This window comes from Neoarius graeffei, chromosome 21, assembly GCF_027579695.1.
Source record: "Neoarius graeffei isolate fNeoGra1 chromosome 21, fNeoGra1.pri, whole genome shotgun sequence".
NCBI classification, from domain to species: Eukaryota; Metazoa; Chordata; class Actinopteri; order Siluriformes; family Ariidae; genus Neoarius; species Neoarius graeffei.
This window is the reverse complement of record NC_083589.1, coordinates 25601164-25627428: the sequence shown is the minus strand read 5'-3', so window position 1 is coordinate 25627428 and position 26265 is coordinate 25601164. Positions and strand designations below refer to the sequence as shown.

The 26265-nt window shown below is 45.8% G+C and overlaps 1 protein-coding gene across 2 annotated transcripts in view; it reads left to right on the top strand.

The window, feature by feature from the left end:
• Positions 1–23890, top strand: part of LOC132869609 (protein mono-ADP-ribosyltransferase PARP12-like) — a 67942-nt gene extending 44052 nt beyond the window's left edge. For both annotated transcript variants that reach the window (XM_060902888.1, XM_060902887.1), the window contains 7 exons: positions 1783–1939; positions 3289–3409; positions 4708–4804; positions 4904–4982; positions 17225–17355; positions 19075–19226; positions 22446–23890. In XM_060902888.1, the coding sequence (XP_060758871.1) occupies positions 1783–1939; positions 3289–3409; positions 4708–4804; positions 4904–4982; positions 17225–17355; positions 19075–19226; positions 22446–22930 (1222 nt within the window). In that variant the 3' untranslated portion in view covers positions 22931–23890. The remainder of the gene's footprint in view (positions 1–1782; positions 1940–3288; positions 3410–4707; positions 4805–4903; positions 4983–17224; positions 17356–19074; positions 19227–22445) is intronic.
• The last annotated feature ends 2375 nt before the right edge of the window (positions 23891–26265 follow it).

Below are 26265 nucleotides of genomic sequence, written 5' to 3'. Positions count from 1 at the left end.
CTCTCATAGTTGAAGTGTACCTATGATGAAAATTACAGGCCTCTCTCATCTTTTTAAGTGGGAAAACTTGCACAATTGGTGGCTGACTAAATACTTTTTTGCCCCACTGTACACACACTGTCGCCATGACCGAAACTCTTATTTCCCGGAAATGGCCCGGCGCTAGAGCTCAGTGGAACGTACTTTCCCTCTGTAATAAGCATAAACATGTCTGAAAGCGATTTCTTTAGCCTAGTCCATTTATTTCGAATGGTGAACTGAATTGTATACACTCACCAGCCATTTTAATCGGAACACGTGTATGTGCATGCGCAGTGCGCAATCGTTACACTCTTACGTATGAGTGTATGAGGCAGTAGCCACAAAAATCTTGACCTTGACTGGATGACCCCTAAAATGTTGGAGGTTCTATTTTAGAGACCAATGCCCATCTATCCTGAAATTTTCATGAAGGTTGGTCCAGCCATTTTCCAATAATATCGTTAACAAACAAACAAAGAAACCTGACCAAAAACAATACCTCGCCCCCTGGTGGACTCCATCCCAGGCGAGGTAACAACAACAGCAACATCCAGCAAACCACACTTCAGTTACTAGCTACAGTATACCCAGGCTACAAATGACTTTTTCATGAATGACTTCAGTGCTTTTAAAGGCTATACTGTCAATGACAGAAATAAATAAATCAGTGCGGAGTAATAAATCATGGCAATGTGTTTGATGTAACACTATTTATGGACGTACCAATTTTTTAAAAATGTACCCACGTGGGTGACGTAGCTCAGATGACACAGAAGCCGATCAGCAACAGAATTCACTACAGCACAAGGGTGCAAGGTTTTTTGTTTTTTAAATAAATGTATTTATCTGTTAAAGATGACAAAAATAGCATGCTGGATATGTCAGAATTACAACGGTTTGAAGGTGACGTTCTACGAGTTGACACAGTTCCCTGAGGTCTTAATGAAATGTCTGTAACATGCTTTGGTCAAAATGTTGCAAGGATAAAACACCACAGCTCCCTTCTCCCCCCGTCTAAACAGCCCTGTTCAAAACGGCCATTTTGAGTTCCTGTTCCTTTAAATGAGCCACTGCTCCCCCTCTTCCCCTCCTTCTGCCGGCCAATCAGATAGCACTTTCCTCATGAATATTCATTCACAAAGGCAGTTCTCAAGCCATGAGTGGAGATACTTAGATTAGGGGGCGGGATTATTCCAATGAGCTCCTCTTGTGACATAGAAAGAGGAGACGAATCTGAATGGCTGGTTCAAGCTCATGTTTTCTGAAATGGGCAGAACAAAAGAAACTGAACTCTGGTCTTATTTCAGAGTTTGTGGGTTGGTAGGCTCCAGATACCCAAATGTATGTAACTCACAAGCACTGAAAAAGTGAGTTTTTCATCATATGTCCCCTTTAAAAAGGCAGTTCCACAGACACATCTACATTTCATACATAGTTTGATCTAAGCATTATTAAATGAAAGTTCTCGAAGTTCTATCAAAGTAAAAGCCTTTTCCAGCATAGTCTAGAATTGGTCTCATCTTCTCTGAAATATTTCCAGGTGACTAAAGTACATTTATTCAGCTTTCTTTACCAAATTCATGCCAATGCAATCACTTTGTAATGCTAATTAATAAACATGAGATATTTAAGAACCTACAAACTGACTGTACTAACTGTACTGCAACATTTTATTCACAATTAGTGGCTGATTATCAAAACCTGGACCGAGGAATCATTCCAACCATTTGTCTGTTATTCTGTATGTCCTCTCTGGTAAAGCTCTGGAGTCTGCTTTGATACAATGACCCGTGGTTCTGACACTGTGCGGCGTCTCTCAACGGTCTCCTCAGTGATCGAACCCAATTACATCCTCACCACCAGCTGGGCATGGTACTGGGAGGATGAGTACGGCAACTGGATTCAGTATGCATCGTCAGTAAGTAACAGCATCGGGTAAAATTTTTGGGAACAGTAGGGATTTGGATATACCAGTACACCAGTATCGGAAATAATTATAATGTTAACATTACACTATACTGAGCAAAAGGTTAGTTTAATTGTTGCAAGACCAAATGAGGCCCTGGTCACACTACAGCTTGCAATGGGTTTGTGATGAAAAATTTGACGATGAAAAATTGGTAGCGTCGCCACTAATCATATGATGCACGGCGAATGTTCTCCAAGTTTTGGGAGTTGTTTTTTGGTGCGTCTCGGCCTTGAGAGTGGGCAAAAACATTGCGAAAAATTTCAGTGCATGCATTGAAATTTGGTAGTGATGTTTTCGTCGGCAAACTAAGCGGTGAATGCTCGCAGATGGGCTTGGGAATACTTCCAGAAGCTCAGGGAGCCTTTAGGGATGTATTTGTCTCAAATCTATATCCCCGATGGGCCTCGCGGGGGCCTCGGCGACACAGCCGCTCAGCATAGCCTGACCTTCACCAAGACTTGAAAAGTGCATTTACTTTCGGCAATGTATGTACTTCGCCAAGGTTCGTAATTGGTTGGACGAAGGGTTCATGAATATTCGGCAAATGTTTGGTGATGGTTAGACAATGCATTTGTGATCGTCGCTGATTGATGGGCGCTGATGTCACTAAAGTCCTTCCCGCACCATATGGCGCATTAGGCGGCGCCGATCTCAGTTTCTGTAGCCCTCGGCCTCTCGCCTATTACATAGCTAGGGTTACAGTGGGGGGCTGGTCCTCTGGTAACCATGAGAGTTTGAGGTCTGTACATTCAGAGCTGATGTCATGCATTGTTGAAATCTATTGAGCAAGGCATTGGCGATTATTCTCCTGCCAGACACCGATACGTACAAAACCCTTAAGCATGCCTCCTAGAAAAAATGCCAGGTCTCCTAAAAAGAAAAGGGCCGAGTGTTCGCCTGCTGTGTGACCAGAACTTTTAGCTCACCTGTACGAAGTATGCATTGCCACTAAAACGCCTCATTTTCATCAATAATCCATCGCAAAGCATCGCAAAGTGTAGTGTGACCGTAGCTTGAGATAAAACTATATCTAGAAAGTTTGAATAAAATATTGAAGACTAAAACATCTCTAAGAGATTTAAGATTTTCCCAAAACAAATGTAATACTTGCTGAACTTGTACTGAATTTCATCCAATTTGCTTGGCAGATTTTTCATTATTTTCATGTTTGGTCTGTAGATTCATGACAAAAATAAACAGGATGCTCTTTTATTCAATTTCTCATAAACCAATGCTGTATTATGTCTGTAGATGTTTGTGGTATTTTTTTCATCATACAGTCCGTCTTAATTATTCAGGGAGGAGGTCACAACGCAGCTTCCATCAGCAGTGAGGAATTGGAGCAGAAATATACACAGGACAACAAAGCAGAGATGGAGTTCATGGCTGGCTCACAAACATATACGCTCTGCTTCCAAGGTACCACCTCATTCCCACACACACTATTCATGTTGTTTGAATGCTCTTTAGATTTCAAGATTAACAAAACCCAAAAATAAACTCCTTCATACTGACAGATAATATTCATACAAAACATGTTCGAGTGTTCACTTGTTCATACTGTATTTGTACCTGTATACTGTATACAGATTTTATTTTAAAAGAAAAACAGTGTCCCTGGGCGCTGACATCTTACTCTCTCCGAGGTTCAAATATCGCGCTCCGAGTACAAATTACGCGAGAGAATCCGAGATCGTGACATCATCTACACGCTACATGACTTACCGAGGCTGAGATCTAGTGGATACATCGCTTCTAAATTGCTGTAAACAGCCCTGAAGATGCCCGAGTGTCAAGCGTTTGGGTGTAAAAATAAGCCCGATCATTGAAGCAGTGAATACACACAACTTTTGGGAACCTTTTGCTGCCTATAAACACGCCATCGCTGGCTGCTCAGTGGGTTTTTTTTTTTTGTTTTTTTCAAAAACTTAAATGTTTCCTTGTATTTTTATGTGACATGCTTTTGTTTGTTTTTATTCACTGGGAAAAGCCATATTTTTAGATGGCGAGCACTGGGTTGCTATGATAACAACTGTTGTTTCTAGTATCTATGTCAGTACTGCATATGCTTCATTTTACCGAGTAAGAGTCAAACTTCATAAAAATGAAGACTGTTGATTCGCGGATTTTGTTGCCAATAAAAAATAACATGGTTACAGAAAATTTCTGATTAGATGTTTAGAATTAGAAGCCTTTATTTGTCACATATACATTACAGCACAGTGAAGATCTTTCTCTGCATTTAACCCACCTGAAGCAGTGAAAACAGAGAGAGCGAGAGAGAGAGCACAGTGGTGCCTGGGTTTTTTTTTTTTTTTTTAATTAGAAGCCTTTATTTGATATCTGCGTGTAACAAAGGCAAGCGGCGTACTAGTGTGCCTGTTACGTCCCAGGTGGATATCCGGTTTCAGTGCACCCAGGTAAGCATATTTGTAGCAGTATCATAACTTTTAAAGTGGATAAGTTGCTATAAAGTTTTATTTTTAATTAAACATGCAGAGGGCACATTAGGGCATTTGCTGTTATTGGCAAATAGCGTTTATTTTTGGGTTTTGTTTGACTTTAAGGTGTAGGACAGTTAACGATATGAAAATACGGTGACAGTATTATAGCTCGTTGTATCACTCAGTGTGTGGCTTTGTTTTACAAGCACACATAAAATGAAAACTAATAATAATGTTATGTTTATGACTTGAAAAGTAAATCTCGTTCTTCAGATATGATCCAGACGAACAAGCGCTATGGAACCAAAAAGCTTGTGAGGCGTCGACCTGTATTCGTGTCAGCAGTAGATGCTGAAACAATCAGAAAAACGTAAGAAGGAAACAATCACTATTGTCCTTTCCTGATATGAACTGCTTAGACTAAAACACTGATGATGAACATAAGGAACATTTTGTATATTGTTCTCAGCAAACCAGCTCCCAACAGACAGATGAAAACATTGCCAAGCCACTGGAATAAAGCGCAGACACCGGAGGTTGGTTACAAGGTGCGTGATGATTGATTTGCAAAAGAAAAATTAACATTGGGGGGTTTTTTTTGTTTGTTTTTTGTTTTTAATTTTAGAGCATGTTAGAAATGTGTTTTAGAAATGTTAAGTGCTGCAACATTTCCACCAGCTAATCAGTAAGAATTGTGAGACAATTGTAGGAAGAACAGGGACAAATACAACCAAACACACCCAAATAAAATGTGGAAACATTAAAGGGGGTGTGGGGATGGGGAATGTGTGTTGTGTGTGAAAACTAATGCGGCATTCAGTCTGCCTCGGAAAAGGGAACTCGGGGGGGTGGTGTCGTGGTTCAGGTGGATAAGGCGCCATACCATAAATCCGGGGACCCGGGTACGATTCCGACCTGAGGTCATTTCCCGATCCCTCCCCGTCTCTCTCTCCTGCTCATTTCCTGTCTCTACACTGTCCTATCCAATAAAGGTGAAAAAAGCCTTTAAAAGAAAAGGGAAATCGGAACGTTGAATTACTTCATTTTTAATCTGCAGTTCCAGTCGAAAGTCTGGATATACCTCTTAATTCAATGTTTTTTCTTTATTTTTATTAATTAAAAGTCACTTCATGTCTTAAAGTAACGATGGATGTCGTTTCTCTTTACTTAGTTGACGGTTCTTGACATAATATGGATTACTCCAGTTGTCGAATATAACTACTGTATTTTTATTATTTATTGTTTACTGTTTGATCTCCAACGCATTAAGAAGGCAAGAAACTAGTCCACTAATTAACTTTTGACGAGGCACCTGTTAATTGAAAAGCATTCCAGGTGACTACCTCATGAAGCTGGTTAAGATAATGCCAATAGTGTACAAAGCGTCATCAAGGGAAACACTGGATACTTTGAAGATTCTAAAATATCAAACATATATTTTTTCTTTTTTTTTTAATCCCCCACTGGCTGAAAGGCCCGAAGGAGGATTATGTCGTGGCAATGTCCGTCTGTCAGTTGTCTGTCCATCCGTCCCAGAAAGGGTACTCTTCTGAAATCAACTCCTATCACAATTTTTGGAGGAATTTCACAAAACTTGACAGAATTCTTTGTTATATGTCGGTAATACATGTATTGCAATTTCATTCAATTCAGTCACGTTTTACCAGAGTTATGGCATAGCTGCCAGCGGGGGATATTGTGCTCTCAGAGCACTCTTGTTAACACTTTTTTTGTTTACCACAAAATTCCATATACGTGACCCTTCGTTACATGGGTCAGATTTTCAAAATTGAGGGGGGTTTTTTTGTTTGTTTTTTAATGAAAGGCCATTAAAAAATCTTTCCAGTGATGCATAGATCTAAAAATTTGACCCATATACCAGTGAGAGATGGGCGTTTGAAGTAGTCAGAGTTTACTTCTTACAAAAAGTCAGAAATGGAGAAATCTGCTTGTAAAGATTACTCCTTAGCAATGCATATTTCAAAAAAGATATCTCATCTCATTATCCTGCTCTACAGGGTCACAGGCAAGCTGGAGCCTATCCCAGCTGACTACGGGCAAAAGGCGGGGTACACCCTGGACAAGTCGCCAGGTCATCACAGGGCTGACACATAGACACAGACAACCATTCACACCTACGGTCAATTTAGAGTCACCAGTTAGCCTAACCTGCATGTCTTTGGACTGTGGGGGAAACCGGAGCACCCGGAGGAAACCCACGCGGACACGGGGAGAACATGCAAACTCCGCACAGAAAGGCCCCTGTCGGCCACGGGGATCGAACCCAGACCTTCTTGCTGTGAGGCGACAGCGCTAACCACTACACCACCGTGCCACCAAAATTCTAAAGTTCTTTGAAAATTATGTTTTTAGTTCATGAATAGGGCAGCACAGTGGTGCATTGGTTAGCACTGTCGCCTCACAGCAAGAAGGTTCTGGGTTCGAACTTCATGGCCAAGGGGGGCCTTTCTGTGTAGAGATTGCATGTTCTCCCCGTGTCTGTGTGGGTTTCCTCCAGGTGCTTCAGTTTTCTCCACAGTCCAAAGATATGCAGTTAGGTTAACTGGCTATTCTAAATTGCCCATAAGTGTGAATGTGTGTGTGAATAGTTGTTTGTCTGGGGAAGCTGCGACAGGCCTAGCAAGCCGGCAGTAGGTAAACTGTGCTCAAGATAGACGCAGAGAACTGGTGTACAGGGTGTCAGGGTGAGTGAGTGAAAGAGTTGATGAATAACAACAAAAGACCCCCCACCACTTCAGCCTTTCTGCCGTGGCCACAGCCATACCCATGACCACGCCCGCTTCTGCAGCCACACACACACACGTCCTTGCCCGCATCCGTTACCTTGACCCTGTCCTTCTTGTGCTTTATCTGCCTGCACCTGTACCTCTTCATCTTCTGACCCATCTGGAGGCAGCATATCTGGTGTAGGGCACATTACCTCCTTGTAGGGTTCAGGAACAAAGACTCGGATGTGTTTGTAGAGACCCTGTTGTCTAGCTAGCAGACATCCAGGTGAGGGAAGTGTGACTGGATGACTACATAGATCATGTCTTTGGGTACAAAAAGGTGATAGCCCAGTGTTCCATCAGGCCTGATCTGGCATGTGAAGCTGAAAAAAAAAAAAAAAGAGTTCGTTGAACTGTAGGAAACCAATACAATAAAAGATGTTCGGCCTATTTCAGTAAATTTAGCCTAGTTTGTCATGTGCAGCCACTGTAAGCACTCAGCATGACAACATATGTTTGTCAATTTAAAAATAAAAGGGCAGGAAAAAGAAAGACCTATCTGTTTCTGTACACATTAATTGTGTGTCAGCTCTTTGTCAGAGTCTTGGAATTGAATGTGACTGAAACATCTCGTCCTGGTTTAGGTTGCTTAGCCTTCATTGCTTGTCCACACAATACATATTGTAACGCCCCTTGTGGCAAGGAGTGACACAGGTACACTGACAACAGGCATGAAGTGCAAAACGGGTAGGTTCTATTTCGTTTCTACTGACCGCCAGAGGCGGTGCTTTCAGCACATGGATATCCATCACACGAACGTGCAGGTCGAGTAATAGTAACAACAAAGTCACGTGTGACCTGGGTGACGTCACCCCGTGACCCCGGCATAAAAGACCGGTAAACCCAGGAAGTGACCTCTTACATCTTCTCGCGTTTGCAGGTTGCGAGTTGGATTGAAATTTGGACAAAGCGCTGTGGTAGTTTCGTTACCCGTAGGGTTGGGGCTGTGCTTATGCACCCTCCAAGAAACTGCGCTAAGTCCACCAACTCTTTTCTTCTTGTCGTTATATTCGTATTGATTTATTACTCCGTAAGCTGAGCGCTCTCGCTCGGTGGAGTTAGTTGATTAGCCCTCCGGGGCGGTGTCCTCACCGCTGGAGGCCGGCTTGTTTTCGCTTCAGGTAAGCGGGTTTCATTTATTTAAATTAAGCGGCGTTCCTCTCGCCGCTGTTTATCAGTTCTGCGGCGCTCGGCGCCTACCCTTGTTAATATTATTAACCACCTTGTTTTGTGTAGCCTCGCCGCCGGCCTGTTCACAGGCCGGCTGTCTTGTGTGTTGTATTCGTATTGATTTATTACTCCGTTAAGCTGAGCGCTCTCGCTCGGTGGAGTTAGCTGATTAGTCCTCCGGGGCGGTGTCCTCACCGCTGGAGGCCGGCTTGTCTTCATTCAGGTAAGCGGTTTTCATTCATTTAATTTAAAGCGGTGTTTCTCGCCGCTGTTTATCAGTTCTGTGGCGCACTGCGCCTATCTTTGTTAATATTATTAACCGCCTTATTTTGTGTAGCCTTGTCTCCGGCCTGCTCACAGGCCGGCGGTCTTGTGTGTTGTATTGTTTGTTACTCCGTTAAGCTGAGCGCTCTCGCTCGGTGGAGTTAGCTGATTAGTCCTCCGGGGCGGCGTCCTCGCCGCTGGAGGCCGGCTTGTCCTCATTCAGGTAAGCGGTTTTCATTTGTTTAATTTAAAGCGGTGTTTCTCGCCGCTGTTTATCAGTTCTGTGGCGCACTGCGCCTATCTTTGTTAATATTATTAACCGCCTTATTTTGTGTAGCCTTGTCTCCGGCCTGCTCACAGGCCGGCGGTCTTGTGTGTTGTATTCGTATTGTTACTCCGTTAAGCTGAGCGCTCTCGCTCGGTGGAGTTAGCTGACTAGCCCTCCGGGGCGGTGTCCTCGCCGCTGGAGGCTGGCTTGTTGTCGCCCAGGTAAGCGGTTTTCATTCATCTAAATTAAAACGGTGTTTCTCGCCGCTGCTTATCAGTGCTGTGGCGCACGGCGCCTATCCTTGTTAATATTCCCGACCACGGGTGTGTTCGCCCGGTCGTTTTTCATTACCGCCTGATTGTTTATTTTGGGCTGCTTACTTGGGGGTGTTCTCGCCCTATTTTTTAAGTTCCCTTCTGCCAGCCAGGCGTCATGGACCTCTTCTCTCGCTGCGCCAACTGCCGGTCCCCCTCGAACCGGAGGACGGCCACCGCGAGTGCCCCTCATGCCTGGGTATTGATCACCTGCGGCAGGGGCTGACAGACATGGCCTGCGCAGACTGCATGTGCCTGAGCGTGGCTGCGCGGACCGCCAGGCTGGCTCGGCTGGATTCTCCGTCTGACATCCCCCGGGCCTCGGGGGGACAGGACACGGTGTCGGCTGCAGCAGCGGGGCCCAGCAAGCGCATCCAGCCAACGCTGAGGGCTGCATTGGCCCGTCTGGGGTTGGACACGCCCCGGTGGCCCAGCATCAGAGCGCTTCCTTCAGAGGTCCCACATAGCCTTCCTCGTTGTCTGTTCCGCCCTCGGCCTCATACATCGAGGAGTTACAGAGGTGTTGGGCGGACCCTAGATGCCTTCCCACCTCCCTAGTGACTGCAGGGCCCTGGCGGCAATGCAGGACACCCCTACCTATGGCCTCCTGCAGATGCCCAACATTGAGAAGCGGCTTTCATTCATTTAAATTAAAGCGGTGGTTCTCACCGCTGTTTATCAGTTCTGTGGCGCACAGTGCCTATCCTTGTTAATATTATCAACCGCTTGTTTTGTGTAGCCTTGTCTCCGGCCTGCTCACGGGCCGGCTGTCTTGTGTGTTTTATTCGTATTGTTTGTTACTCCGTTAAGCTGAGCGCTCTCGCTCGGTGGAGTTAGCTGACTAGCCCCCCGAGGCATGTCCTCGCTGCTGGAGGCCGGTTTGTTGTCGCTCAGGTAAGCGGTTTTCATTCATTTAAATTAAAGCGGTGTTTCTCGCCGCTGTTTATCAGTTCTGTAGCGCATGGCGCCATCCTTGTTAATATTCCCGACCACGGGTGTGTTCGCCCGGTCGTTTATTTTTTATTTCCGCCTGATAGTTTATTTTGGGCTACTTACTTGGAGCGTTCTCGCCCTATTTAAGTTCCCTTCTGCCAGCCAGGTGTCATGGACCCCCAGACGCTGGAGGGGACGAGCGCGGCATCACGGGAGCTGTGTGACGCGGCTCCAGGCCTTTGCCTACTCGTCGCGGGAACTGGGCCGGCTGATGTCGTATCTCACCCTCGGCCGCCAGCAGATATGGCGGGCACAGTCCCCTCTGGCCGAGCCCGACCGGCGTGTGCTGCACTCTCTCCCTGTTGTCCCCGGGGAGCTGTTTGGCGAAGCCACTCAGCAAGCCCTGGATCGGAGTGCCCAGGTCATCTAGGCGTAACAGCAGTTCGCTGGCCCCCGCCAGGCCCACCACCATGGCAATGCTGCCCAGTCCTTCAGGGGGCCCACACCGACTCTGTCTCGGCCACGCACCCGCCAGGAGACCAGACGGGTTGATGACTTTCGCCGCCCCACCACCTCCCGGACCCGCGGTGCCGCCCCCTACACCCAGTCCATTCCTCGTCGCCCCATGGTGACCGACGGGGGCGCTCTGGACGGCGCTGACATCAGCGCGCCGGCGGTCGGCTGCTTTTCCAGCGAACAGCTCCAAAGCTGGAGAGCGTTGACCCCTGGGTGCTGGTGACCCTCACCGAGGGTTACCGCATCCAGTTCTGCCGCCGTCCACCACGTTTCATGGGGTCAAACACACCACCGTGAGCCATCCGGGGAAGTCCCTCGTCCCCCGGCAGGAAATCGCCACCCTCCTGGAGAAAGGAGCAGTCTCTCCCGTCGACAGGCAGAGACAGCAAGGTGGGTTCTACTCCAGGTATTTTCTGGTTCCGAAGGACGGCGGTATCCGCCCGGTCCTCGACCTGAGGTCCCTCAATTCCCACTTGAGGACCATGAGATTCCGCATGCTGCGTACAGTGGATGTCTTACACCACATCCAGGCGGGCGACTGGTTTGTCACCTTCGACCTGAAAGACGCCTACTTCCATGCTCCCATTGTGCCACACCACAGGCAGTTCCTGCGGTTTGCCTTCGAGGGCCAGGCTTTTGAGTTCAATGTTCTGCCCTTTGGGATATCGCTGGCACCCCGTGTGTTCACCGGGTGTGCGGCATCGGCACTACTTCAGGCAAGGGGTTTGCGTGTCCTGCCTTACCTGGACGACTGGCTTGTCTGTTCACGGTCAGCAGCTCAGGCCCGCACCAACATTGCGACTGTGCTCTCGCATGTCGTAGAGCTGGGGCTCAGGGTGAATTACAAGAGCTCGCTGGTGCCCAGCCAGGAGACGACTTTCTTGGGCATGCACCTGGATTCGAGGTCGTTGATGGTAACTCCCTCCCAGACCAGGATCCACAACATCCGCCTACTGCTTGGCCGCTTCGGACGGGGTAGGTCACTCGCCCTGAAGACCTTTCAGCGCCTGCTGGGCATGCTTACGGCAGCCTCCTCTCTGGTCCCGCTGGGACTTCTGGACTTACGCCGCTTCAGAGGTGGTTCAACGGTCTCCACCTCCACCCGGTGCTGCACGGGCGCAGCACATCAACGTGCTGGAGCTACGGGCTGTGTTCCTCGGCCTACAGCACTTCCTCCCAGGCCTGACCGGCAGACACGTTCTGGTGCGGACGGACAACGCCACGGTAGTGTACATCATCAACCACCAGGGAGGCACAAAGTCCCTCCAGTGCTTGGAAGTGGCTGGCCAACTTCTGCGGTGGGCCCATCGACATCTCTTGAGCCTGCGTGCCATGTACTTGCCAGGCACTGCCAACAGGGCAGCAGATCTGCTGTCCCGCCAGGACCCCGATCCCGGGGAATGGAGACTCAACCCAGCGGTGGTTCTCGCCATCTGGGAACATTTTGGCAGGGCAGAGGTGGACCTCTTTGCCTGCCAGGAGTCGACACACTGCCCTCTGTGGTTCAGCCTCCACGGCCCCAGTCCCCTGGGCCAGGATGCGCTGGCGCATGCTTGGCCGAGGCAACTGCTGTATGCCTCCCCCCCTCTGCTGCTGATCGTGCCAACCCTACACAGGGGTGCGATGGACCACCACGGACTGCTGCTTGTCGCCCCCCCGGTGGCTGGGCCGAGTGTGGTTCCCAAGTTGCTGCAACTTCTGAACGGCGACCCCTGGTGCCTGCCAGTGAGGACTGACCTGCTATCACAGCTGGGAGGGCAGATCTGGCACCCGGATCCAGCCCGTCTGCAGCTCTGGGTATGGCCGCTGAAGGGCCGGACCCCCTGCGAGGTCCTTGTGAGCCGGCAGTGGTCAACACCATTGCAAGCTCTCGGGCACCCCCCACCAATGCCCTCTATGCCAACAGATGGAGGCTTTTCTCCAACTGGTGCTTAACTCGGGGGGAGGAGCCTACATGCTGCCCCCTGCCGACCATTCGACTGTTCCGCCAGTCTCTGCTTTGATAAGGGTCTTACCCCTGCCACCATCAAGGTCTATGCAGCTGCCATCTCTGCTCAGCATGCCAGAGTTGGGGGAAGGACCGTGGGGTCCCACGCCTTGGTGGCACGTTTCTTGAAGGGTGCTCTCCGGTTGAGACCCCCCCGACGGAGCCGGGTACCCACATGGGACCTTCATTGGTGCTGCAGGCTCTCTGCGACGCACCGTTCTGAGCCCCTGCTCACGGCAGACATTTCATGGCTCTCCCTGAAGACTGCTTTTCTTCTGGCCATTACATCGACGAGGCGCGTCGGGGAACTACACGCGCTGTCAGTCAGTGGGGAGTGCCTGCAGCGGCACTCCGGCGACAGTGGGGTCACCCTGTGGCCTAACCCCTCTTTCCTCCCGAAGACCCTCTCTGCTACCTTCGTCAACCAGCCCCTTAGCCTTGCGGCGTTCGAGGCGGGCCATGGTGAGAGGTCGGAACTTTTGTGCCCAGTTCGCGCCCTCAGGGTGTACGTGTCGCGTACAGAGGGCTTCCGTAGGAGTGACGCCCTGTTTCTGTGCCACACAGGACCGACGAGGGGTCTGGCGCTCTCTAAGCAGAGGCTATCCAAGTGGATAGTCGAGGCCATATTACATGCCTACAGGCACAGTGGCTTCCCGATTCCTCCGGCTGTCAGGGCGCACTCTGCACGGGGCGTGGTGGCCTCATGGGCATCACTGAAGGGCGTGCCCCTTTCAGACATATGCAGCGCAGCCTCCTGGGCTTCCAGCTGCACCTTCACCAGGTTTTACCGTCTTAATGTCGTCCCACATAATCCTGTGGCGACGGCTGTCATTCCAGGCCCGTCGCAGCAGCACTGGGTACGGGTAGGCACTCCTCATGACCTGGTTGGTATTAGTCATCCATGTGCTGAAAGCACCGCCTCTGGCGGTCAGTAGAAACGAAATAGAACGAGGGTTATGTATATAACCGCGGTTCTATGAGTTTCGGATGACCGCCAGAGCTTGGCAGTCACTCGGAGTGTACACGAGAAGATTTGCCAAGAGGTCACTTCCTGGGTTTACCGGTCTTTTATGCCGTGGTCACGGGGTGACGTCACCCAGGTCACACGTGACTTTGTTGTTACTATTACTCGACCTGCACGTTCGTGTGATGGATATCCATGTGCTGAAAGCACCGCCTCTGGCGGTCATCCGAAACTCATAGAACCGCGGTTATATACATAACCCTCGTTTTATTCTTTCTCTTTTAGTGGAGTGAGCCTAAGGGTGTGTAAATGGTGATCCAAGTGAGAAGGAGTGGGTGAAGAAGGTCCCAGGAGGTGAGGAGTGATGGGCTTGCCTTACTGTGTGGAGGCAGCTTTCCCATCTTTCCAGTGTGTGAGAGTGTCGTTTGAACTGGTATTTGACAGACGGAGAAAACTCAGAACATCAGAATGATCATTCAGGTGGACATACTCCCATGCTTTGCTGTGCACAGCCCTTATATATTCCATCGTGAGCTCCTGGAGGGTGAATGTGCTCACCATAATTAGTAGCTGCCAGACACACTGTATTTGGCTGCTCCTCCCTGTGTGTGCGCGCGCGCGCACGTGCACACACGCATGTGCTGCATTGTCTTCTGCCCGTGGCGCTAACCTGCCACCGCTTGTTTTTGGTGCGAAGAGTGGGGCGCTGTCTTTTCAGCACCACTGCTTCTATGCACCAAGGAGCACCTGCAGATAGAGAGAAGACAACTGCCAGCCCACCATCTTTACGGTGCCCCCCCCCCCCCCCCCCCCAGCTCCGAGCTGCTTGTCAGAGAAAGCTGGGTCCAGAGCGCATGCCATCAGGAGAGGCTGTCTGCATTACCATTGCGGGCTCCTGCCCAGTGTTTTATCTGGAACAAGAAGTCCTGGAGGGAGAGAAACCAGCGGGTTACTTTACTGTTTGTGTTTTACTTGGCAATCCAATGAAATGGGGCATGGTCTGTGATCAGGGTGAAATGCCTGCCTGGCAAATAATAATGGAGCTCCTTGATGACCCATTTGATGGCGAGAGCTTTTCGCTCCACCGCTGCATACCTTTATTCACTAGGAGTCAGCTTGTGGCTAAAGTAGACGACAGGGTGCTCATCTCCCTCGAAGTCCTGTGACAGCATGGCTCCTAGGCCTGTTTCCGATGCATTTGTGTGCATCAGGAAGGGGCTCTGGAAGTCAGGGTTCCTCAAGTCAGGGGAGCTTGTGAGGGCAGTTTCAAAGGCCTGGAACTCTGCCTTAGCCATGGGTGTCCAGTGGATCTCCTTGGGCTCCCCCTTCCTGGTAAGATCTGAGAGGGGGTAAGCTATAGAGGCAAAGTTAGGCATAAACTGCTGGTAATAGCCAGCCAGCCCCAAAAAGGCACAAACCTGTTTCTTGGTGGTAGGCCAGGGGTAAAGGTGAATGGCTTTGGTTTTCTTTTCTTGGGGCTTCAGGAGCCCCTGGCTGATGCAGTATCCCAGGTCCTGTGCCTCGTTCAGCCCCAGGTAGTATTACTTGGGATTTCCTATCAGTCTCGCGTTGCAGAGTCCACCCTGCACTTCCCAAAGGTGATCTTGCCAGCTAGTGGAGTGGATGACCACATTGTCCAGCCTTGCAGAGAGGGATGGCCTCTGGGTATCATGTTGTGTAGTCGACAATAACTAGGATCTACTCTTTGCCACGGGTGGATTTGCCTTACTGTGCAGAGGCAGCTTTCCCATCCTTCCAGCGTGTGAAAGCGTCATCTGAATGGATATCTGAGAGTGAGAGAGAACCCAGAACATCAGAATGAGCATTCAGGTGGACGTTCTTTCATGCTTTGCCATGTGCAGCCCTTACATACTCCACCGTGAGCTCCTGGAGGGTGAATGCGCACACTGTAATTAGTAGCTGCCAGCTGCACTGCATTTAGCTTTTCCTCCGTGTGCGCACACGTGCGTGGAGCTGTCATCTACTCGTGGTGTTGAACTGCTGCTGCTTATTTTTGGTGCGGAGAGTGGGGCGCTGTCTTTTCAGCACCACGACCGCTACACAGCGAGAAGTGGCTTCAGAAGGGAGAAGACGCCTGTCAGCCTGCCGTCTTTACAGTATAAACATAATGGTGTTTATACACCATTATGTCTTTTGTAAGACTTTGAAATGTATATTGTCATACTCATGAAATGTATGGTGATTCCCATTGTGTTTATGATGCCCATCACAATACAAACTTCCACAACACACTGCATAAAGATCATAATAACTTCGCACAAGATATAAAAACGTGACTCACCTCTGAAGCTTTCTGTCACTTGACTTGGTCGACATCACTGACATCGGCAGCTTAGCACTTTCCGTGACAAACTCAAACTCTGTCTTTTTCATCAAATTCAGCTTCATTGTTCTTGCTATCAGTTATAATATCCTCTTTCTACAGTTGTTCAAAGAAATACATAGCTAAATGGCTCAACTTTTAACTATCGTTGTGATTGAAGCTTAAGAGCTTTGCGATTTCTCCCAGTATGGTTCATACAGGAACACTATGCAGTTCACAACACAGCCTATCAGAAGCCTTTTTACAGATCATACATAGCAACAAGATTTTGTTTACACAAACATGAGTCTGTTTCATACCATCTTATTGGCTACCCATTGAAATTATGTCAAAATAAAGACTGACTCTAGTGAGTGGGTAAACTCCATTGTATTTTGATACCAGACATGAAGGGTTATCCTCTGAAATACGCGATCTTGTGTACAAAGTCCGAAGGGCCTTTTTCTCTTTTGTTTTACAAATTTCTACCAGGATTTGAAAACATTATCTCAATAAAAGTATGTTTTAAAGGTCATAAGGTATGAATTTCTGCAAAATTCTTTCCAAACGTGAAAGTGTAGACATTATACTCTGATATTAGGCCAAAATCTAAAATTCAACCATTTTAGCCCACACAATGTATTTCCCCATTTTTCTCAAAATCATGACCTGCGACTTCCAACTGGTTTTCTAATGGAAGGTCATATATGTTCCATATGTTATTTCATAGTTTTGATGTCTTCAGTATTGTTCAACAATGTAGAAAATTGTCCAAATACAGAAAAACCTATGAATAAGTAGGTGTCCAGATGTTTGACTTGGACTGTACATGCATTCAGGCTACAAAGTGTCTATAATGTCTGTATTCTGATTGATCTAAAGCAAACGCTTGTATATACAGTGTAACTCATTTAACAGTAAGAAGTGATGCTGTGAGCAGCCATTTTGATTTGATGTTACTTGCTGAACTTGGGGTTGAGAAGATCATCCAGAGTTTCCGAGTAAGAATTCCGAACTATTTGGTCTTTCCTAGTCAGAGGCTGGAAATTACGAGTTACGACCTCTAGTGAAATGCAGCATTATGTAAGCAATTGTGCATGCAGATCAGCTTTTGTGTAAAATGAAAACCTGCATTTTTTATTATGTGATCTTGTAAACTTGGATATCATTAGTTGGGTTTGAAGACTTTGACAAGCTAAACGTATTTCATGACATTTTTAGCATGGTCCACTCTTAATGAACTTGTCTATAATTTCTGGCAGAAATTAAAGCTGGAGAGCGATTCAAGTGAATACAGTGGAATCGAGCGCCTTTTCAAAACCACCATGCGAGGTTTCAGCATTCAACAGATTGAGAGGATACAAAACAAAGCCCTTTGGGAAGTTTTTCAGTGGTAAGTACATAAGCCCTGGGATTTACAGTGGTGCTTGAAAGTTTGTGAACCCTTTAGAATTTTCTATATTTCTGCATAAATATGACCGAAAACATCATCAGATTTTCACACAAGTCCTAAAAGTAGATAAAGAAAACCCAGTTAAACAAATGAGAAAAAAAATTATACTTGGTCATTTATTTATTGAGGAAAATGACCCAATATTACATATCTGTGAGTGGTAAAAGTATGTGAACCTCTAGGATTAGCAGTTAATTTGAATGTGAAATTAGAGTCAGTTGTTTTCAATCAATGGGATGACAATCAGGTGTGAGTGGGCACCCTGTTTTATTTAAAGAACAGGGATCTATCAAAGTCTGATCTTCACAACACATGTTTGTGGAAGTGTATCATGGCGCGAACAAAGGAGATTTCTGAGGACCTCAGAAAAAGCGTTGTTGATGCTCATCAGGCTGGAAAAGGTTACAAAACCATCTCTAAAGAGTTTGGACTCCACCAGTCCACAGTCAGACAGATTGTGTACAAACGGAGGAAATTCAAGACCATTGTTACCCTCCCCAGGAGTGGTCGACCAACAAAGATCACTCCAAGAGCAAGGCGTGAAATAGTCGGCGAGGTCACAAAGGACCCCAGGGTAACTTCTAAGCAACTGAAGGCCTCTCTCACATTGGCTAATGTTAATGTTCATGAGTCCACCCTCAGGAGAACACTGAACAACAATGGTGTGCATGGCAGGGTTGCAAGGAGAAAGCCACTGCTCTCCAAAAAGAATATTGCTACTCATCTGCAGTTTGCTAAAGATCATGTGGACAAGCCAGAAGGCTATTGGAAAAATGTTTTGTGGACGGATGAGACCAAAATAAAACTTTTTGGTTTAAATGAGAAGCGTAATGTTTGGAGAAAGGAAAACAGTGCATTCCCACATAAGAACCTTATCCCACCTGTGAAACATGGTGGTGGTAGTATCATGGTTTGGGCCTGTTTTGCTGCATCTGGGCCAGGACGGTTTGCCATCATTGATGGAACAATGAATTCTGAATTATACCAGCGAATTCTAAAGGAAAATGTCAGGACATCTGTCCATGAACTGAATCTCAAGAGAAGGTGGGTCATGCAGCAAGACAACGACCCTAAGCACACAAGTCGTTCTACCAAAGAATGGTTAAAGAAGAATAAAGTTAATGTTTTGGAATGACCAAGTCAAAGTCCTGACCTTAATCCAATGGAAATGTTGTGGAAGGACCTGAAGCGAGCAGTTCATGTGAGGAAACCCACCAGCATCCCAGAGTTGAAGCTGTTCTGTACGGAGGAATGGGCTAAAATTCCTCCAAGCTGGTGTGCAGGACTGATCAACAGTTACCGGAAATGTTTAGTTGCAGTTATTGCTGCACAAGGGGGTCACACCAGATTCTGAAAGCAAAGGTTCACATACTTTTGCCACTCACAGATATGTAATATTGGATCATTTTCCTCGATAAATAAATGACCAAGTATAATATTTTTGTCTTATTTGTTTAACTGGGTTCTCTTTATCTACTTTTAGGACTTGTGTGAAAATCTGATGATGTTTTAGGTCATATTTATGCAGAAATAGAGAAAATTCTAAAGGGTTCACAAACTTTCAAGCACCACTGTACTAATTTTGTGCATGCAACAAAAGTTCTGCATAAAATTATTTTTATTATTATTATTATTATTATTATTATTATTATTTCATAGGCAGAAAGATCAGATGAAAAAGAATAACACAGGAAAGAACGTTGCAGAGAAACAGCTGTTTCATGGGACAGACTCCAAACACGTCGACGCCATTTGCTACAATAACTTTGACTGGAGAATCTGTGGCACTCACGGCACAGCCTATGGGAAAGGTGTTTTGCTATTGTTTATTTAGAAATAGTTTGTTATTTTATAAGAACATTATGAGCCACTGAGCCATTATTCACCATTTAAAAAATATTCACAGAGCCTGTGTTTAGGCCATGAGTATAATTAAGTGTTTTTCAGAATTGCATAACCAATTTATGTTATGAGTTGAACTTTAAAGTCAGAGTGTTTGATCAGCTTATCCTTCAAACCACCAGTGGATTTTTAAATGGAAGGACACGTCAAATGAATAAATGAATAAAAAGCACTGGCATTATTTTATAAATTCACCACCTCCAAAATCATAAATTAACAGCATGGCAAAATAGCCTTCATGTTATGATTTCATGTCCTCAGTTCAGCATCTCGTTGTATTAAGATGTACACATAAGCAACTGTTTAAAAAAAGAATTAAATGCAAAATAATATAACCCCAATTCCACAAAAGTTGGGACGCTGTGTAAACTCTCAATAAAAACAGAATGTGATAATGAGCAAATCATGGAAACCCTATATTTCTTTGAAAATAGTACAAAGACAACATATCAAATGTTGAAACTGAGAATTTTTTTGTTTTTTTGAAAAATACATGCTCATTTTGAATTTGATGTCAGCAACACATTTCAAAAAAGTTGGGACAGGGGCATGTTTACCACTGTGTTGCATCACCTCTACTTTTAACAACACTGTAAACGTTTGGGAACTGAGGAGACCAATTGCTGTAGTTTTGAAAGAGAAATGTTGTCCCATTCTTGTCTGATATACAATTTCAGCTGCTCAACAGTTCGGGGTCTTCTTTGTGCATCATAATGTGCCTAATGTTTTAAATGGGAGACAGGTCTGGACTGCAGGCAGGCCAGTTTAGTGCCAGGACTCTTTTACTACAGACCCATGCAGTTTTAATATATACAGAAGGCGGTTTGGCATTGTCTTGCTGAAAGAGGGAAGGCCTTCCCTGGATAAGGTTTTGTCTGGATGGCAGCATATTGCTCTGAAACATGTATATATCATTCAGCATTAATGATGCCTTCCCAGATGTACAAGCTCCCCATGTCATGTGCACTAACGCACCCTCATACCATCACAGATGCTGGCTTTTGAACTGTGCACTGATAACAAGCCGGATGGTCCCTCTCCTCTTTAGCCTGGAGAATGTGGTGTCCATGATTTTGAAAAATAATTTAAAATTTTGATTCGTCAGACCTCAGGACAGTTTTCCACTTCGCCTTGGTCCATCATAAATGGGCTCAGGCCCAGAGAAGGTAGTAGTAGTAATAATAATAATAATAAGAAGAAGAAGAAGAAGAAGAAGTAGAGTTTTAATTTATATAGCACCTTTCTCACACCCAAGGTCACTTTACAGTTACAAAAACTGGTCAGGATGTAACTCCAGCGGTATTAGCTGCGAACAGTCCCACCGAAAAGCGCATAAAGATCTGTCCTACACTGCTTGCACAGCCACTGGGCAACAGCTCTTGGAACACCCCATCATGGTGGCAGTGTTTCTGGACATTGTTTATATCTGGTTTTAACTTCCATTTGTGGATGCAGTAATGAACTGTTTTTTTCAGAGACGATTGTTTTCAGAAAAGTTTCTGTGCCCATGCAGTGCTTTCCACAACAGAATCATGTCTGTTTTTAATGCAGTGTCCCTTGAGGGCCCTGAAGATCACAGCCATCCAATATTGGCTTTATTTATATTTATTTTATTATTTATATTGGTTTTAGCATCCAGTGTTGGTTTTACAATATCGGCCTTGTCTCTTGCATACAGAGATTTCTCTAGATTCTCTGAATCTTTTAATGATATTATGTACCATAGATGATGTGATCCCCAAATTCTTTGCAGTTTTACATTGAGGAACATTATTCTTAAATTGTTGTATTGTTTGCTCACGTAGTCTTTCACAGAGCGGTGAACCCCTCTCCATCTTTACTTCTGAGAGACTCCGCCTCTCCGGGATTGCTCTTTTTATACCCAATCGTGTTACTGACCTGTTGCAGTTAGCCAAATTAGTTTTTTTTTTTTCCCACATTACACAACTTTATCAGTCTTTTGTTTCCCTGTCCCAACTTTTTTTGAAATGTGTTGCTGGCACTAAATTCAAAATAAGCATCCATCCGTTATCTGTAGCCACTTATCCTGTACAGGGTCACAGGAGCCTATCCCAGCTGACTATGGGCAAGAGGCGGGGTACACCCTAGACAAGTTGCCAGGTCATCGCAGGGATGACACATAGAGACAAACAACCATTCACACTCACATTCACACCTACGGTCAATTTAGAGTCACCAGTTAACCTAACCTGCATGTCTTTGGACTGTGGGGGAAACCAGAGCACCCGGAGGAAACCCACGCGGACACGGGGAGAACATGCAAACTCCACACAGAAAGGCCCTCGTCGGCCACTGGGCTCGAACCCAGGACCTTCTTGCTGTGAGGCAACAGTGCACTACACCACCATGCCACCCCCAAAATGAGCATATATTTTTTTCAAAAAACAAATTCTTAGTTTTGGGCAGCACGGTGGTGTAGTGGTTAGTGCTGTCGCCTCACAGCAAGAAGGTCCGGGTTCGAGCCCCGTGGCCGGCGAGGGCCTTTCTGTGCGGAGTTTGCATGTTCTCCCCGTGTCCGCGTGGGTTTCCTCCGGGTGCTCCGGTTTCCCCCACAGTCCAAAGACATGCAGGTTAGGTTAACTGGTGACTCTAAATTGACCGTAGGTGTGAATGTGAGTGTGAATGGTTGTCTGTGTCTATGTGTCAGCCCTGTGATGACCTGGCGACTTGTCCAGGGTGTACCCCGCCTTTCGTCCGTAGTCAGCTGGGATAGGCTCCAGCTTGCCTGCGACCCTGTAGAACAGGATAAAGCGGCTACAGATAATGAGATGAGATGAGAAATTCTGTTTCAACATTGGTGTTGTTATTTATGTACCATTTTCAATTAAATATAGGCTTTATATGATTTGTAAATCATCACATTCTGTGTTTTTTCAGTTTACACAGCATCCCGATATTTTTCTGAAAATGGGGTTATAGGATGTGCTGGATCAAATGCTATTTTATCACTTTAAAATCAAAACATTATTTTCTGGGTCAGCTGGCCATCTTTTGAATGAACAGAACATGAGGTTAAGAAGAATTTTGTGATTTGATATAGCATAATTGCACTTAATTTGTAAAATACTGTTAAATAACAGTATGTTAAATACCTGCTCTTGTTACAGGGAGTTATTTTGCCAGGGATGCCAAGTACTCACACAGCTACACCGGAGACTCCACAACTCGCTGCATGTTCGTTTGCCGTGTCCTGGTGGGTGACTACATTGTCGGCCACTCCAGCTACACCCGTCCCCCCTCGAAAGATGGAGGAGACACCATCTTTTACGACAGCTGTGTGAATGATGTCCACGATCCGTCCATATTCGTAGTGTTTGAGAAGCATCAGATCTATCCAGAGTATCTCATTAAGTATAGTGAGACGAGTCAGTTGTCATCATCCCCATATTACAGACCAAATCCTCCTGTAGTAAACAGGGCGGCTTATGCTTCTACAACCAACTATCAACCCACCCCTGCTCCTCCAGTTCAGGCAGCAACTCCGAGATATCAACCCCAGCCTGCTTCAAGGTCGTATCCTTCATCATATTCATATACAAGCCATTCCCCCTCCCAGTCATCCAAATCAGACAACTCCTGCATTATCTCATGATAATGATATTGACGTGACATAAAGAAGATGAGGTTAAATGTGAAATTACAGGCCTGTGTTGTGTTCTATTAGTTTTTAACACTCATTATTATTGCTCTCCCGTTGCCATGTGCCCGTTTTTATTTTTCTATTTTAATTGATGTTCCAATATTTGATGAATATTAGGTGACCCTTTATAGGCTTGAAAGAATGAAGCAATGTGCACTGAAGAGCAGAAGGAACCGTAATAGTAGAAGGTACTGTGATCTGAATCATTTTCCTTTTCCGTTAGATCACTTGAGGTTTTAGGGAGCCAAGCGCTTGATTCAGCAAAATGACGGCAGATATAACGTATTACTTTATTAACCGTATTGAAACACAGGACAGGTAAAGCAGGTTGTTGAGTAGGTAAAGGTTCAAAACAGATTCACCCTGATCACATGGTTTTTAAGAAGGTTGTACATGTTTTATTTCACAAGATTGACTTTACTTGAAATTGAAGTGAAGCTTCTGTTAATTCAGTTCGTATAACTTGTACTTCATTTCACTCATCATTCACTAATCATCTTCTGCCTCTAACACTTGAGTGGAACTTTTTTTTTTTCCCAATCTTGCTAATATTTGTACCCGTTCCCCAGGCAGAGCTTGCTGTTAACTAATTTGGCTGCACAAAATATTTACTACGTACATAGCACCTCTCTCTGTCTGCTATAAGGTTTGAGGAAATCATTGTGTCATTTTATCATTTAACACAAACGTTTTGGGTTTCACATCCCAGTGTACAAAAAAAGAGCTTTGTTTGAGTTTCTTATTTGAGTGATTTTTAAATCAAATTTGAATTTCATTGAGTGTATCAGATTAATTTCATTTCTCAAATATTTGTTTGAATCATTGAAATCGAAATCTTTTGACTCAGGACTCCTGGGTATACTGTAAAAATGTGTGCTCAGGTTTCAGAATAATAAATGCAGTTGTATAAAATTGAAGGTGTGCTGGTTTTCTTCATCTCTGCTACATATGATTTCATTAATGTTATGATGATTTAAAAATTAGGAAGTGTCTGTTTGCATTTAGGCGAGAATTGACATATGGCAGCAGTGAGTGTAAGTGTCTCGTCTCATCTCATTATCTCTAGCCGCTTTATCCTGTTCTACAGGGTCGCAGGCAAGCTGGAGCCTATCCCAGCTGACTACGGGCGAAAGGCGGGGTACACCCTGGACAAGTCGCCAGGTCATCACAGGGCTGACACATATGGCCCTTTTCCACTACCCTTTTTCAGCTCACTTCAGCCCGACACGGCTCGCGTTTTGACTACCAAAAACCAGCACGACTCAGCTCGCTTCAGCCCTGCTTAGCCCCTAAAACTCGCACCGTTTTGGAGTGGGGCTGAAGCGAGCCAAACCGTGCCGAGTGAGGCTGGGGGCGTGAGCAGACACTCCCCTGTGCACTGATTGGTGAGGAGGAGTGTCCTCACATGCCCACACACTCCCCGCCAGCACGCTGGGATCTGTAAACACCGTAAACCCGGAAGAAGAAGAATTACGAGCATTTCTGAAGCCTTATGCGCCTCACCTCATCTATACGCTCTTGCCAGTATCTGTCCGCGTTGTCGGTGACAACAAGCCACAGCACCAAGACCAGCAACACTAACGACTCCATGTCCTCCATGTTTATTGTTTACTATTCGGGTCGTGAGACTACCGCTTAAAAGCTCACTGATGTCACTGTTTGCGCCGCCTAACGACATCACCTGACATCCACCCACTTTCGCTAACTCCACCCAATGTGTCCACCCACTTCCAGCCAGCACGGTTCAGCGCGGTTGTAGTCGAAATGCAACTCCAACAGCCCCGCTCAGCCCGACTCAGCCGCGTTTGTAGTGGAAAAGCGGCAATAGACACAGACAACCATTCACACTCACATTCACACCTATGGTCAATTTAGAGTCACCAGTTAACCTAACCTGCATGTCTTTGGACTGTGGGGGAAACCGGAGCACCCGGAGGAAACCCACACGGACACGGGGAGAACATGCAAACTCCGCACAGAAAGGCCCTCATCGGCCATGGGGCTCGAACCCGGACCTTCTTGCTGTGAGGCGACAGCGCTAACCACTACACCACCGTGCCACCCCGGTGCAAATAGTATCTGCCAAAAATTAATCCGGGTAACATAATACATTTAAACATGTTATGTACCCTCAGTTATAGTAATCGAATATACCATGCACTGAGAGGTGCTGGTTGGAATGATAGATTTTCTACCATCGATCTACACACAGAAATGCTTGCAGTGCCACAGCTGTAACTTGAGTTGGCCATAAAGCTTGAAATTATGACATCAGTTCATGGTATATACAGGATACACCATCACTGACTCACACCATATCCATTTTTTTTTGGCATCACAAGATACATTGCTTAATTAATGGTGGAACTATTTTATGTCACGTGAGCCATCCTTGACCAATCCCTGCATGGGAATTTTTTAATGAAGGATATTTTACAGTTATTTCACAAAACCAATTTGTGAAAAATGTGATAATAATAATTCTTGAAAAAAAAAATATGTTCTTACCATGAAACACTTTTATTCCATATTTTGTTGCTTTTTAGCTCATCTGGCCGTAGGCCAGGCCGGATGAGCTTATGCGATCACGCCTCATCTGTCCGTCGTCCGTTCTTGTTGTTGCCCATCCACAATTTACAAAAATTGCTACTCCTCCTACAGGATTGATTGGATTGTGATTAAAACTCACAATGTTCCCCAGGTGGGTGTGCATAAAAGTTGTAAAGATGGTAGCGCTATCTGTCACGTTTATGATTTTATGGGTGTCTGAATTTTTGGGGGGACTCATTACATTAAACGCTACTCTTCGTAAACTGCTGGCCCGTTTTCACTGAAACTCACCCAGAAGACTCTAAAGACATATACCAACAAGACTTGTTCACCAGGTGGCACCACCTACCATGGATGAGGCTACAGAGGGGTCACGTGCAATTTCATGAAAATCGCTACTCCTCTTACAGGAGTGATCAGATTTTGATCAAACTCATACAGAATGTTCCCCAGGTTGGTATGTATAAAAGTTGTCAAGACGGTGGTGCTACCTGTCATATTTAATATTTTATGGGTGTTTGAAAATTTTGAGTGACTCCTCACACCAAACACTACTGTTCATAAACTGCTGGGACGTTTTCACTGAAACTCACCCAGAAGACTCTAAAGACAGATTCCAACAAGAATTGTTCACCAGGTGGCACCACCTACCATGGATGCGGCTACACAGGGGTCATATGCAATTTCAGAAAAATCGCTACTCCTCCCACAGGATTAATCAGATTTCAAACTCTCAC